Source organism: Mastigoproctus giganteus, chromosome 2, assembly GCF_048544385.1.
Source record: "Mastigoproctus giganteus isolate SK-2022 chromosome 2, ASM4854438v1, whole genome shotgun sequence".
NCBI lineage: Eukaryota > Metazoa > Arthropoda > Arachnida > Uropygi > Thelyphonidae > Mastigoproctus > Mastigoproctus giganteus.
Window position 1 is genome coordinate 132926821 of NC_143576.1, and position 16936 is coordinate 132943756.

General features: G+C 35.8%; 1 protein-coding gene across 2 annotated transcripts in view; it reads left to right on the top strand.

Annotated features, from left to right (window-relative positions):
• The window catches only part of fand (Pre-mRNA-splicing factor SYF1 fand), a 385689-nt gene that overhangs the window by 258594 nt on the left and 110159 nt on the right, over positions 1-16936 (top strand). For both annotated transcript variants that reach the window (XM_090368673.1, XM_090368674.1), the window contains 2 exons: positions 12851-12964; positions 16263-16349. In XM_090368673.1, coding sequence (XP_090224799.1) covers positions 12851-12964; positions 16263-16349 — 201 coding nt within the window. The remainder of the gene's footprint in view (positions 1-12850; positions 12965-16262; positions 16350-16936) is intronic.

Below are 16936 nucleotides of genomic sequence, written 5' to 3' on the forward strand. Positions count from 1 at the left end.
AATTCCACAAGTCTTTCACCTCTTTTATTTCTTTCACCAATTCCAGAATTTCCTATAGTTCCTCTTTCTGCGCTGTTTTGCCTTTTTCCAACCTTAGCATTGAAGTCCCCCATAATAATAGTGTAGTGGGTTTTCTGCTCATCTAGAAGACTCTCAATTTCGGTGTACATTTCTTCAACCTCTTCATCATCATGGCTTGATGTTGGTGCATAAATCATTATAATCTTTAGCTTGTACCTCTTAGAAATCTTGTATTAGTCTTGACACCCTTGGTGATGTACTTTTGAATTCCAAAATGTTGTTTTTAAAATCTTTATGGACCAGAAACCCAACTCCACCTTCACTCCTTTCACTGTTTCCATTGGTGTACAGCAGATTTCCACTTGATAAACTTATAAGTGATTCATTTCTTCTTCTTCTTTCCCTATAGCTTTAACTAGCTTTAAACACAAAAAAAATAATTAATGCCAGGTTGACATAGTTCCTAGAGATGGAAAACATCCTAAGTCAGAATCACTGTGGCTTTCAAAGAGTTAGATTAATGCTCAGTCTCATAGTCAAAGCTGAACAGAACATTGAAATAATTTCTCAGGAACGAACACTTAGTGATGATATATCTTGACATCAAAAAAGCTTTCGACAACCTGGAAATATAGGATTCTTCATGATCTCTATGAATCCGGTCTTCGAGGTCATCTTCCTCCAAAATTTATCCATAAGTTTTGGAGCAATAGATCCTTTCAGGTACGTTTTCACTCTGCTCTCTCCCAAACATTTGTGCAAGAAGGAGTTCCCCCAGAGGTTTTGTGCTTAATGCCAAGCTCTTCTCTGTCAGGATCAATTCAATTACCAAATCATTCCAAATGTAGTCAAAACATACTTGTATATTGACAATCTTGCACTCTTATGCCATCCTCAAAATGCATGTAATTGAAAGAGCATCGAGGCACAGTTAACAAGCTTGTTCAATGGTCAAAAAATAATGGTTATCGACTCTCAAAGCAAAAAACAATAGCAATTCATTTTTTCCATAAACAGAATTTGCATCCTGAACCTGACTTACAACTCGACTCTCATCCATTTACTGTTCAACATAGTGTTAGATTTCATGGACTAATTCTGGATAAAAAATTCAGTTTTTTGGTGCTTATTAAGCATATCCGTAAAACCTCTCTAAGGAAGCTGAATCTGCTTAGGACAATTTCTGCTTTGACTATGTCATTTGGTGCAAATCAATACATGCTGCTACACTTATACTGTTCATTAATTAGATCTCGACTAGACTATGGGTTTCCTGTATATGCCTCTGCCAGACAAATCCATTACATCACAGTGCTCTGAATTGCAATAGGAGCTTTTCGTAAATCATCATTTAAGATTCTCTGTGTAGAAGTACATGAACTACTCCTTCATCAGCACACCCTGCTATTAAACTATGCAGCTAAAATCAGAAGTTTCCCACATCATCCTATATGGGAATATCTGTTTATACCAAAATGGGATAATCTATATCTTTAATACGGAATGCGATTTCTTTCAACAGAAAGATTGGTTTCTTTTGTTAAACCTATCTTTCTGTTTTTAACCAATTGGGCTGGAAGTGGTCTTTAATTGAAGCTATTTCTTCCTAGGTGTGCACAAAGTTGTTAAAATTTAAAATTCCGAATAGTTTTATTTTATGGAACAGGCCAGTTTTGTAGTACAAATGAGAATAGTTCAACATTCACTTCATAGATGGAGCCACACAGGAAGATGTTAACTGTTAAACAAACAGTTGTTGTCTAAGTTTATAAGTCATTTTTTTCTGATTAGCAATTTGCACTTTAACTATTTAAATGATTAACAATTTACTCATTTGCACAATCATGTCCTTTGTTCTGAAAAAAAAAATTAAAAATAAATAAAAAAATAATAATAAAATTGCTACCAGTTGTGAAATTGTGTGCCTTAAAAGAAGAACTGTTCATTAGGATTCTATTAGCATTAGCATTAGCATTAGTAGAGGCATTTGATGCAAGAAAGCAAGCTTATGCAGCATCAGCCAAAAAAAAAAAAAAAAAAAAAAAAAGTAACATAAATAAATAAAAATAACCACTTCCACTTCACCCCTCTGTTCGTTCGAAATACCTGTCCAGCTGAGCCTTAAACTTATTTAGGCTATCAACTTCCACGACAAGGGATGGAAGTCTGTTCCACCCACCAACCACCCGCTGGCTAAAGGCAAATTTCCGCACATCTATCCTACATCTGTCTTTCCTCAATTTGAATTTATGCCCTCTCAGGTGATTTTTCTGAGCTAGAGGAAGAATCCCATCAGCATTGAGCATGCTCAAACCATTCAAGGCTTTGTACACCTCTATCAGATCACCCCGCTGGTGCCTAGTTTCCAGACACTGTAATTTGCAAAACTTAAGCCTTTCTTCGTAAGAGCACCCCTTTGTCCCATTCACCAATCTAGTTGCCCTTCTCTGTACTCGTTCCAGCAGCTCTACATCCTTCCTGAAATGAGGCCTCCAGGCCTGTATACAGTACTCTAGGTGTGGCCTGACCATTGCCTTATACAAGGGAATAATCACCTCCTTATCCCTGCTAGAAAAATTCCTATATATCATTGACAATACACCATGAGCTACTCTTGCAGCTCGTCTGCACTGCTCAGAGAACTTCATATCTGCCTGCACCACCACCCCCAGGTCCCTTTCATTCTCTACCACTGTCAGTGTAGTACCACAGAGTTGATACGTTGCTCTGGGGTTGCTGTTTCCCATATGTAGTACTTTACATTTGTCAATGTTAAACTTCATTTGCCACCTCGAAGCCCATCTGCTCAACCTTTCCAAATCCTGTTGCAGCAGCATAGTGTCAGTAGTGTCCTTGACAACCCTGCCAACCTTCGTATCGTCTGCAAACTTGGACATTAAGCCTGATATACCATCATCAATATCATTTATAAATACAGAAAACAATAAAGGCCCCAATACTGAACCCTGAGGGACTCCACTAATAACATTAGTCCACGATGAGCAGTGTCCATTGATTACCACTCTCTGTCTTCTCCCCCTCAACCACCCCTTTATCCATAGCAGCAACTTGCCTCCAATGCCACACTGCTCCAATTTGTGCAGCAGTCTTCCATGTGCAACAGTATCAAAAGCCTTTCTAAGATCCAAGTATATAATATCAAAGTTATTCCCTGCATCCAGTTCTTTTGTGACTGCATCATAGTATCCAATCAAATTGGTCAGGCAAGACTTCCCCTTAACAAAACCATGCTGTGTCCTAGCTATAACTGAAGTCTTGTCTAGATGATCCTGCAGTGCTTCTTTCACCAGTGCCTCCATTAATTTTCCGGGAACAGAAGTTAAACTCACAGGTCTATAATTACTTGTGTCAGCCTTTGATCCCCCTTTGTGAATTGGGGTCACATTTGCACATCTCCAGTCAATGGGTACCTCCCCTGAGTCCAAGGAAGCTCTCATAATTATGGCTAAGGGTTTGCTTACCTCCTTTGCTGCCTCCTTTAATATAACTGGATAGATCCCATCCACCCCAGGTGCCTTTCTTGTGTTTATCTTCAACAATTTCTCCTCCACTTTGCTCTCAGTTATTACAAGATTCTCTAGCTTACTGCTAGAGGTGAATACACCTCTGGCATTCCCCTCGCTGAATAACTCCTCATGTGTGAATGTCGATGCAAAATATTCATTTAGTTGGTTAGCTACCCGAGCAGGGTCATCAACAGTTGACCCATCGATCTCAAGTGGACCAATCTGATTCATCCCCTTCCTTCTAGAGTTTACATAAGTAAAGAACTCTTTGCTGTTTTTCTTCGCATCCCTTGCCAAGGATCTCTCGTAATCTGCCTTCGCCTGCCTAACCTCCTTTGTAACTTGGTTACAGTTCAACTTGTATCTATCATAGGCGTCCGTGTCACGTGTTAATTTGTATGTATCCCATGCATTTTTCTTCTCTGCCATATGCCTCATTAGTTCATCTGACAACCATTTAGGCCTAAACCTTGAACAATATTTCTTAGTTGGTATGTAAAGCCTAGTAGCTTCCACGATAAGTTCTTTGAATGCTTCCCATTTTGAATTTGCTGTTGGCAATATCATCAGTTGATCCCACTGTATAGAAATTAAATACTGTCTCAGTCCATTGTAGTCGCCTTTACGAAAGCAATACCCCTTCCCTTTACCCCTAATGGTAGTTACCTCTTTGAGTAACTCCCACTTCAGCACACTGTGATCACTGCCACCAAGTGGTTCATTTATCTGCAGATTCTTAATGCATGAAGAATCACTACTGATAATCAAATCAAGAGTATTACTCCCTCTAGTTGCCTCCCGAACATGCTGATGTAGAAAACAATCATCCAATAAATCCACAAAAGCCTTGCTACTGTGTGAGTGACCAGCCCCCAAATTCCAGTCAATATCTGGGAAATTAAAATCCCCCATTATAAAGACTCTCTGATTTACTGGCCCACTCTATTTCTCCGAACAGTTTCTTATTATACTCATCAGAGTCATTAGGCCTATAGCACACTCCTACTCTCAATTTTGATCTCCCAATGCTTATGTCACACCAAACTGACTCGACACTGCACTGTCCAGCGATGTCGACTGGCTTCACTTCCTTGGATTTTATGTGTTTTTTAACTAATAGCATAACCCCTCCTCCCTTCCTATCCTGTCTATCCTTTCTGTAGACATTGTACTCCCCAAATTCCAGTTCTGCATTTCTTATATCTGTGTGACACCACGTCTCTGAAATCCCCACAATATCTGCCTTTGATGTTTTGAGCAATACCTCAAATTCATCAAATTTATTTACTAAACTCCTAGCATTGGTGTACACACAAGTATACATGCACCTGTTCTTTTTCTTAGCTACCCTAACACAACCCATGTGTTTACTTGTACCCCAATGATTCCCAGCAGTCTCTGAAATATCCTGCATCTTATTTTCCAGGCTGCGGCTCATTCCAATAGAAGCAGTGCAAGAATCACTTTCACCTCTGCCAGTGGCTACTGTTAATCTATTAGTCCTTGTATCCCCCCAATCTAGCAGTTTTCCGACCCACCTAACATTGCCTCGATAGCATCAGCAAACATTCTTGCACCCTTTCTATTTAAGTGTATCCCATCCCTGTAGAAGCAGTCTCTCCTGTTAACAAGTACAGACCAGGCTGAAAAAAATTTTACCCCTTGAGCCCTGCACAATCTTTCCAGGGCCGAATTGATTGACAGGGCTCTCATCATATACTCCCTCCTATCGTGTCTGGGCAGAATTGCAGACACTTTCAATTTCAACCCTAATTCACGGCTTTTTTTCATCAGTGACCTGTACTTGTCAAGTAATTCCGCCGGTCTCCTACTCTTAATGTCATTAGTGCCAACGTGTACAACTATATCACCTTTTGTGCCCTTAAAAGATGATATCCGCTCTACAACGTCATCAACTTTTGCCCCTGGCAGACATACCCTGGTCCTATTCCACCTATCCTTTTTACAAAGCATGTTTCCCGTTTCCCTGACAATAGAGTCACCAACAACTACTAGTTCCTTTGGGACCAGCGCATTCTGCCTTGGGGGTTGCCGCTGTGTTCCGCGATGACCAAGTGCAAGCTCTGGCATTGGTGTGGGCAGCTGAGAGCTTGATGGGCCCCTCACTTGTAATCCTTCGAGGGCATCCACCCTATCCTTCAAGCTCTCATATAGGCCCATAACAACGCTGAGTTGTCGCCCTATCTCCTTACACTCCTTGCATCGCACACACACAAAGACATCCCCCATGGCAGTATCATGTCCCATACTTGACTGCTCCGCAAACATCAAGCAAATAGTGCATCTTACAAGGCTGTGATTCAGAGGACAACTGCCCCCCTCAGTTCTCCCCTGGGCCACAGCATTCCCATTAGCTTGAGCCCTTTGCTTTGCTGCCCTGGTTTGAGTCATGATTTAGATTTACTTTCAATAAAATTTCAATTTCTGTACAAAATTAAATCCTAAACTTGTATCCAAACACAGTTATAACGCTATATTTATGTTTCAGTAACGAGTGTTATCTACGGAATATTTACGTTTCAGTAACGAGTGTTATCTACGAAATATTTACGTTTCAGTAACGAGTGTTATCTGCGGAATCCCTTTATATAACTTTCGTATCAAGTTATGTATTAATTATTTGTTTTTACTAATTATTTATGTTACGTAACCTAAGTGGTTATATGTATAATTAATTATGTTAAATATTGCACTGATCCCCATGTTGGACAAGCGAGCTCATACACTCATTGCCATTCGTTATGTTTAATACATTTAAAATGTTCAGAAGTCATCATTTTATCGTCACTGTTATCAACTTCGAATTTTTTTTTTTTAGATGAGTAATAATTTAAGGATTTAGAATTATGTCACAGTCAGGAAGATGTCATGTTTAACGTACCTTGCGGTGAAGAAGATACATGCCTTTTCGTGTTTCTGCAAATATATTCAGGATCGATCTGAAATGGTGAAATCAAAGAAAATTTATAAGTTTCCTCAGACTCAAGAAATGACAAAGGATTTGATGCATACTGGTTTACTACTTACAACATACATGCATTACATTTCTTTAGAACAGCTAGAGAAAACTGTAAATTTGCATACTAATGAGGGCATGAAATTTAAAAGAGAAATTTGGGTATGTAGTAGTTTCAGGTCTGTGGTGGGAATTTTTTAGAGAACAATAAAGATCCAGACTACAGTTGAAAATATGTTGGCCAACTTCAAGAAGTTGGGCCACAACATGACTGTCTTGGTACATTTTTACATGTTCCACATTTGAAAGTGTAAGTGAAGAACGGTGAGAGGTTTAAACAGGACATTAAACACATGGAGATGAAGTACCTGAGTTGAAATGTCAACATCAGGGCTGATATTTGCTGGATACTGAAGAGGTACTGTATAGTAGAAGCATCTACAAGAAAACGAAACACTAAATGAAAGTTTGACCGAGTTTTTTAAGTGAAAGGTGAATTTTTAGTGTACTTTTTAATATTCTACCCTTTTCAGTAATATTTTATAGAGATGACAATGAATTGACCAAAAATTTTTGGAATATATCAGGCAATAAAAACTGTGATACCAATTGCTAAATTTTCACATTGGGTACAGCTTAGGAAAATATCAGGCAATAAAAACTGTGCTACCAATTGCGAAATTTTTGCAATGGGTACAGCTATTTGCTATTCAACGTGTACTGGCTTACCTGCCCATGAAAAAACACAGACTACATTTCTTTAGAACAGCTAGAAAAACTGCTACCAACTGTGAAATTTTTGCAATGGGTACTGCTAGTTGTTTATATAACAATAATTGCAAAATAGACCATGCAGCATTAGGTTACAAGCTTTAACACATGCTCGGGACTAAATATGGATAACATAATTCTAGATGAAAGCATGGTTACACCGCCATGGCAGGATACCCTTGACATATGTTGATAAACATTTACAAAAATGGGGAAAGAATGTACTGCCAAATTTCAATAAGCAAATCCATGCTGCTCACTGAAGAGCAGAACTGTATGCTATCCTGATGGTTTTAGAGAATGTAAAACAGTCTTCATACCCTCAAACTAATATCTATACCGATTACTTACGTGTTCTATCTGCTCTTCAGTGTAAACTTCCTTCCAGTCATCCCTTTTTACAACAAAAAAGTTGCGCAAATAAATTTAGCACAACTGTTTTACAAACAGGAAAAAAATAATCTTCTGTTGGATACCTGGACATGCTGAAATCACAGGAAGCAAACAAGCAGATTTTTCTGCCAAGAATGCGAGTCACATAACATCAGACATCCAGATACCTTACACTGATTACAAACACAACATACACTGGTGTGCAAAACTTAAGGACCAACACTATTTCTAAAGGTTACAACCACAAAATCTTTACTTAAGGTACTCAACCACAAAATCTTTACTGATGAGAGTAGATTCAGTCTCAGCAGCGATTCTGGGCATCAGGCTAATCTGGCGAGAGGTTGGCACACAGTATCACCCCACAAACATCACTGAAAGGGATTGATATGGTGGTTGAGGTGTTCTCGTCTGAGGAGGTGTTATCTTGGATGGACGTACACAACTCCAGATACTGGAAGGCGGTACTGTAACCGGTGCACGCTACTGAGGTAATCCTTCTTGTGCGTCTGTTCCGAGGTGCCATTGGCCCTGAGTTCGTGTTTATGGATGATAACGCCATACCCCATCGCACCGCAGCTGTTGATATGCTTTTGGAAAGTGAGGACATTGTTCGTATGGATTGGCCTGCCCATTTCCTCCAATCTAAATCCCATCGAACACATATGGGACGCTCTGGGGATATGCCTAGTGGCACGTTCACACCCACCAGAAAATGTTCACCAGCTGAAGATGGTGCTGACAGAGGAATGGACAATGTTACTGCAAGAACTTAACAACATTGTTCTAAGTATGGACAGTCGGTGCAAAGCCTGCATCGACATTAGGGGTGTCCATATATCCTACTGAGGACCAACTCTTCCATTTGTTTCATCTTTGGCAGTGATGCATCTGTATCATGGCAGCCAGTGCCATGTTACAATTTTTGAATAAAGGCCCTCTGTACCGTTTTGTTTCCGTTGTTGTGTCCGTGTTGTTTCCTTCATCATTTATGTACCTCACGAGGTTCCTTTGGTATGCTTTTCCCATACTCAGGCCACTCCTATGAGAAGCTACAGATGAAAACCTGACTGGTCCTTAAATTTTGCACACCAGTGTACAATGTACCAGTAGAAAAAAAATGGCTATCCATTGGCAGGAGAACAAAAGCAATAAACTGTTCCAGATTAAAAAATGATGAAAAACAGTGGCCATCAAGCCTAAGAGGGAATAGGGAGGAAGGAGTTGGTCTTGCTAGATTGCAGATTGGACATATCCTCCAAACTCATAGTTACCTACTCATGTGGGATGATCCTCCATTATGCATTAACTCTCAAATTCAACTCACACTAAAACACCTTATCATTGAATGCCCATTATAGCTTTCTCATTCCATCTATATTCCTCTAATCAACTTACTTTACAGCAGATCTTTGGAGACCGTCGAGATATTAATGATATTTTTATTTTCCTGGAAACTATAAACAACTCTCATCTGATTAGTATGCCACCTGTTTATTATAGCAAAACATGTACCAATTAATACTGTAATAGTTGCATTATGGCCTTAATTAGCCCTTGCATCAATAAATCAAACAAGTACAATTTTTTTTTTATATTTGTAATTTTAGAAAGGTGAACAGTGTATTCTTAGGAAACACTGAACTATTTAGCAGTGTTAACTGTGGCATTATCTACAGCTTGTAAAATCTTGATTTTGTCTGTGATTGGCATATTGATAAACATACATATTAATAAACATACATATTAATAAACATATAGTCTATACATACTCTATAATGAAATGAACTCTAGACAAAGTTCATTCTACTGCACCAACAGGTGTGAGAAGAGTTGGCAATGAATGTAGGAAATTACAAAGTGACTTCTCGTGATCAGCTGCAAGCTTGGCCTTAGTTTCAATAACTTAGCAATGTTTCTATTTGAAATGCAAATATTGTAATAAAAAAAGTAAAAAAAATTGAGACAGAGTGATGGAAATTTTTGAGTCATTATAGATAATTTGTTTATTTTTTAAGGTCATTATATGAATGTAAAATAGCATTAGGTTTATCACAAATAGCTAGGACTTACTGCACAGATCTTTATAACTTGCCAGGATATTAAAAAGAGGGCCACTATTTAGCATTAGCATTAGAAGGATATGATGCAAGAAAGCAAGCTTATACAGCATCAGCCAAAAAAAAAAAAAAACCGTCTTCCCATTTCACCCATCCATTTGCTCCAAACATTTATCCCCTTCTTCTTTGAATTTATTTAAGCCATCAACTTCCACAACGACTGATGGCAGTTTGTTCCAGCAATCAACTACCCTCTGGCTAAAGGCAAATTTCCACACATCTATTCTGCAACTGCCTTTCCTTGAAAATTGTTTTTTTTGAATTTATGCTGCCTCAGGTTCATAATCTGAGAAAGCAGAATTCCCTCAGAATTAAGCCTGCTCAACCTATTTAAAGCCTTATACACCTCAATCAGATCACCTCGCAGGTGCCTAGTCTCCAAATGCTGCAATTTGCAGAACTGAAGCCTATCTTGGTAAGAGGACCCTTCATTCCTCTCACCAATCTTGTTACAATTCTTTGTACTCGTTCTAGCAACTCTACATCCTTCCTAAAGTGAGACCTCCAGACTTGTACACAGTACTCAAGGCATGGTCTGACCATTGTCTTATACAAAGGGATAATCACCTCTTTATCTCTATTAGCAAAATTCCTATATATCATTGACAAGACCCCAGGACCTGCTCTGGCAGCTTGTCTGCACTGCTGAGAAAACTTCATGTCTGACTGCAGAATTACTCCCACGTCTTTTTCATTCTCTACCACCCTGAGTGTAGTACCACACAGTCGGTATATTTCTCTGGGATTACTGCTACCCATATGCTGATAAATGCAAAGTACTAGGCAGTATTTTGCATTTGCAACTCTGAATCGTGGAGGACTCCACGAAGAGCAGTGTCCATTGATTACCTCTCTCACATTTAACTGTCTGTTAATATAGCTTCTGTAATAAGCTCACTACCAAGAACTTCAACAGTATTTCTAAATGTAAGCTTTAGCTTTCCTTAAAAAGAATCAAGGTCCAGTTTGACTTCTCATACACAAATATAATTTTTGATGCCTGTATGTGCGTGCACACACTCTCTCTTTCTCTCTCTCTCTGCTCCAATTTGTGCAGTAGTCTTCCATGTGCAATAGTATCAAAAGCTTTCCTGAAATCCAAGAAATCCTGAAATGACATCAAAATTATTTTTTGCATCCAATTCCTCTGTGATCCCAGCATAATATCCAATCAGATTGGTCAGACAAGGCATCCCTTCAACAAACCCATGCTGTGTGTGAATTATTACTGCAGTCTTGTCTAGATGATCCTGCAATGCTTTTTTAACTAGTGACTCCATTATTTTCCTTGGAACAGAAGTTAAATTAACAGATCTGTAATTACTCGTGTCACCCTTTGATCCCCCTTTGTGAATTGGGGATTCCTTTGCACATATCCAGTCCATTGGAACCTTCTCTGAATCCATGGATGCTCTCATAATTATGGCTAAGGGTTTGCTTACTTCCTTTGCTGCCTCCTTTGATATAACTGGATAGATCCCATCGATCCCAGTTGCCTTTCTTATGTTTAACTTCAACAACTTTCCCCCACTTTATTCTCAATTATTACAAAATAATTTAACTCTCTGTTAGAGTTTAATTTAGCTTCTTTAATAAGCTAAGCGTTATTCAAAGTGTAAGCGTTAGGGTTCCTTGAAAAGAATGATGGTCCAGTTTGACTTCCCATGCACAAATATAATTCTTGATGCATGTCTACACACACACACTCTCTCTCTCTCTCTTATAGTTTTGCCAGCACCAGTTTGAATAACTTTAGCTGAAGGAGGTAACCTGTAGCTAACTATGCAATTGCCAACAGTTGTGCTCTAAACAAACTTTCAAATTCCTAATTACATTAGACTTCAAAAGATCTGATATTTGACTTAATAAAATTGTCTTTAATTAACATAAATAAACCTGGCCCTTTCTAAATTTCATAATGAAATCGTTACCTGTCCTGTCTAGTATAACATTTACTCACTAGTTGATTTAAACTGTATTCATTCTTTTCATTTATGTTGACTCTTGACTGTTATTCTGTTTAATGTTTTCCCTTGAGTACCATGTATGTTTTTCATAAAATTGACAAACATACAACTAAAATCAAATATCTTATTTTATTTTCTTTACTTGTATTTTTCCTTGTAAAAATTAAAGTACTAAAATACATGTAAAGGCTTTATATTCAACTTTCACAGAAGAGAATATGTAATGTTTAAGCTTAGCATTCAAAGCATTTATATCTTACTGTTTTTTTTTTTTTTTTTAACTCAAAACATTTTTACCCTTCTCACTCTGACTGTAGTGTCATGCAAGAATGCATGTTGAGTACATGAAGGTCTTTGTTAAACTTCACAACTTAAACATAATATCACCAATGTATATGTACTATTGGAGATTAAGAAGTTGTTTGATATATTAAAGTAAAAATTATATATCTAACTATAATAGATGGTAAAACAATGTAGGTATAATTTTAATCATTTCTTTCTTCTTGCCAATAGATTCTTCTTTGTCAGTTTGTTTGCACTCAATATATTTCAAGTATCCACACCATGAAACTTGTCATAATTATGTATAATATATTTAACTGCTAACTTTAAAAAAATTAAAAAATATAAGGAGACATAATATGCTTCAAGATTAACAAATTCTTGAAGCATATTATGTCTCCTTATATTTTTTAAAGTTAGCAGTTTGGTATATGTCAAGATTTTGTTAATTAACAAATTAACAAAATCTTGACATATACCAAAATATCAGATATACATGCACAAAGTTATAATGTAAGCTATCATGGCACATTTCAAAATAATTACAGATTTGTTTCAGAGAAGCGTTGTTCAACAAAACTATAAAGGAGTAACCTGTAGATAGCAGCCAGATTACTATAGTCCAAACAATGTCAATTTTGAGGTAGTTTTTAAATTTAGCATAAAAATGTGCTAAAACTCCAAAGTGTATAGAAGTCAAACAACATTTCGGTTTGTTGTCTATTGTAATTAGATTCTTGTATATTTTGTACTTTTTTTTTAATGAGAGAATTTGTTTTGTTTTCCTAGTCCACCAAAGCTGTTTATGATCATATCATTGACCTGAAGATTGCAACACCACAGATTATAATCAATTATGGCCTTTTCCTGGAAGAAAATAATTACTTTGAGGAAGCCTTTAAGGTAATATACATTTCTAGTTTATTGGTTTAGCAATTATAGAACAGCAAATTGTAATATGTAGCAAATTGTATCAGAACAGCAAATTGTAATATAATCTGTACAGAATATGTACATTATCCCATTATCACTATTGAATGGACTCTACTGGTCAACCCATTCTCAATCATTTGTGAACAAAGTGAGAAACATTTTCTGCATTGATTTTGATTTGATTTTTTTTTTTTTTTTTAAAATATCATTGTGGTTCATATAACAAACACGTGAAGGTTTCATTCTGAATGAAGCTTTGCTTGTTTGTTATTCATGCATTTTATATTAATCATTTTGACTGTGTGTGTGTTTTATAAACACTTTCTCTCATAAATTTATGGCTTCAAATTGGCAATTTTGGTTTTCATTGTGCATTGTTGAGCATGGTCTAGAATTGGAAATTACATTTTGTTTTTCATAGTCAATTTCTGTTTACTATTCAGTGTTATACCACAATTTTATATATCTGTGAGTATAAAGTTCTTACTGTTGCAATATAATTATTTAAAAACTTGTGTCGGGAGGAGGGGACAGAGAAATTAATGGTGATTAGTCCTGAAACTCAATCCTGTCTTGTTTGTTAAAAAAAGAATCTACAGAGCTATCGTGCTTGTTCAACATCCCTCTAGATACTAGACAAGAATTCTTTTCTTTACTTGAATTCACCTTGTGATACATTTATGCCAAAAAATACATAAGTGTATCACAAATATCACTTCATCTGCATTCAATAGAAGCTAAACTTTCTCTTTCAGTCATATAATTTTTCCATTGAGCAGTTGTTAACTCTGTGCAACTTAGAAATCCTTGCTACCATGAATGTTTTCCCCATTTCTGAAGAGATGCTCCCTCTAAAACCTTAAACACTCTTGGCTGTCTAATAGATGAGTCAAATTATTAATCCCCCCCCATCAGAAAAACAGTTGGGTTAATGGATTAAAAAAAATTCTGTAAAATTTTTATAAATTTTAACTAAAGAATACAGCTATAATAGATAAACACCTGGGAATAGTGCGCTATAATTGATGCTTGTCAGGGAGGGGAATTTATTTTGCAGGTTTTCATTTCCAGTGTAATGCCTATATCGTGACAGAGTGATGAGGCCTTTTCTCGATTTAGAATGCAGTAAAGATTAATAAAAGAATTTAAAGTTTAATAAAAACTAATATAATTAAAGATTTATTTTCAGAGAAAATAAATTATGCATTTTCAACGTCTGACTAATATTGCTGATAGTCTAGATATATGAACCGAAACACCTGTCACTAAATAAGTAAAGGGCACCTTTCTTTTCAGCCAAAGTTACAAATGAGCAATGAGAGACAAGTAAATTATGAATTTAAAAAGAAATTGTTGCAGTAAAACGTTACCATAAACTGAAGAGAATTATTGTTTTATACATACTTTAAAAAGAGGAAAAAGTTAGTGCAAGTTTAATGTACCATCAAGGTGATTTGTATGCTTATATGATCTGAAGAAGTGTTACAACTTTCAATATTTAATACATCCATAGCAGAAGCTGTATAATATTGTGAATAAATTTGGTAAATTGCTGACTTAGTTTGGTGGCTAGCTGACTTTTTCTCATGAATTCTTAAGACCAATGTATATTTCCTTATGGTAAAAAGTTTAACTTTGAATATTGGTAGAAAGTTGTCCGGTTGGGTTTTCAGAAGCATTAATTTAAATATTATTTAACTTTAGCTTAAATATAATCAATCATATTTTGAGAACCAATTTGTCATCCAATAATGCCATTTAGAGAACCAATTTGTCATCCAATAATGCCATTCAGAGAACCAATTTTTTGAACCAAATTGAAGTGAATTGATTTTGCAAAAGAATAAAATGTTTACAGTAATTCTTGATATATAAAGAAATAGATATTTTGCTGATCACTTCTGTCAGTTTTGGTGTGAGAACCTACTAGGTAATATTATGAAAGAAGAAAGAAATGATGTACAATGGTTCTTTGCTTGGAGAACTAACAAGTTCCTTGACAACAGGAAGCATGAAAAATAACAAATGATCCCAACTTGTTTTTTGCATTTTAAGAATTCCTCGTAGTAGTGTTTGAGTCAGAGAATATTTGAGTCAGAGGGGGTGGGAACAATTCATATCTCTCTCTCTCTCTCTCTCTTTGATGCAGTTTTGGAATTACTCTTGATAACTAAGTCTGAACACCAATGCTATAATTACAAAGAACACTTTGGCTCAGCGTTTCTAAAAAGATGCAAATCTTGTTACAGTATCTTTCTTGAAGCAGTCATAATCATTTGATGTCTGAAAGATAAATCGAACAGAAATCCACAGACAGAAAAATTGTAGGTAATCTAATGTTTAAAAGAGTACCATACTTCTAAAAAAGTCCTACAGCTGTATTTTTATATAATATTTTAATATAAAACCTGCTTTTACCAAAAAATCTCCTCTATTTCTCCCCTTTTTGTTTGGGAAGAACTCCTTTTTTTTTTGCAAAAAAAAAAAAAAAAACCTCCAGTTTTCTTCCTGCCTACAAATATTTAATCTCTGGCTTCTCAAAAATCAAAATTCCTCAGCTATGTTAGTGGTTTTGCCACTAACATAGCTGCCACTCATTTGGAGTTAAAGGTCTCTCAATAACTAGAAGAATTTCTAAAGGTCTCTTCAATCAGGGCATGTGAGTTAGTCACTCACATGTAATCCCTCCCCATGAGTTATTCTGGATATTTCAGTTTGCACAGCATGAGGAATTGGTCTGAGAACATATATATCTACAGACTTAACACACAACGCACAATATCGTCTAAGTTGCTGATTCCTCTTAAAACTAGCAACAAACTGAACCTAACATTTCTTTTTAATTTTTTTTGGTTAATTTCTTTTGGTACAGTAGAAATGGGAGAACAAATTATATGATTTTTAGATTATAGGTTATTATAGACAGTACAAATAGTTTTATAAATATTTCACTTCCTTTAACATTGTAAAATTATTGGTTTTTGAGTAAGGTTGGACATAGTCATGTACCACTCAATACAATTCAAAAACATAAAGACATTCATACATGATGTAACCAGGTGCCAAAGAACAAAGTATAGTTAAATTATAATCAAAAGCTTTTTGATTTTAATTTCTACTATATGACCCGTTATCAAGTTTTTGTCCTTTTTTATCATGTTTTCTGACTACAGCTTGATTGCTTTTCTAGAGAAAAGTTAAATTATTTAAAAAAAAATTTTTTTTTTTTTATAATAAGTAATCTAAAATATGGTTTTGTTCTTTTTAGGCATATGAGAAAGGAATTGCACTCTTTAAGTGGCCAAATGTATTTGATATCTGGAATACTTACCTAACGAAATTCCTTAAAAGATATGTATGTATTTTTTTTTTTTTTTTTTGCTTTCTTATTACATCATATTGATAGGAATTTTTGCTCTCAAGATTAATATCTTGATTAATATCTAAATAATTTAGCAATACAGTAGAGCGTTGAAAACCCAAGTGTCAATTATTCGAAATGTCAATAATCTGAACAAGCCAGCATTTATATTTTTTATGCTGGTGCCATAAAATAATTACAGTAAGTAATTAATTAAATTAATAAAATAATTATGGTTATTGTGATCACGTTTGCAAATAGAATTTTGATTCTATTAAACGGCAATTCTAATAAGTGAAAATTGAAGAAATATTATCCACAAGCTATAAAAATTATGATATAAAGCACCAATTTACACTTTTATCACCTTACCAATTAAAAAATTAAATGATACATGAAAATAGACAAACAAACTGAATGATGAATCGACAAATGATCAACAAACTGAATTCTGTCCAACTCAACTACTCTTGCTGAAAAGAGTGAGAGATCTGGCAATAACAAAACAAAGTTCGAAAATGGTGCAGCAAAAAATAAGTACAGCAGACTCTTGATTTTCTGGGATAGAAGTTAAAAAAAAA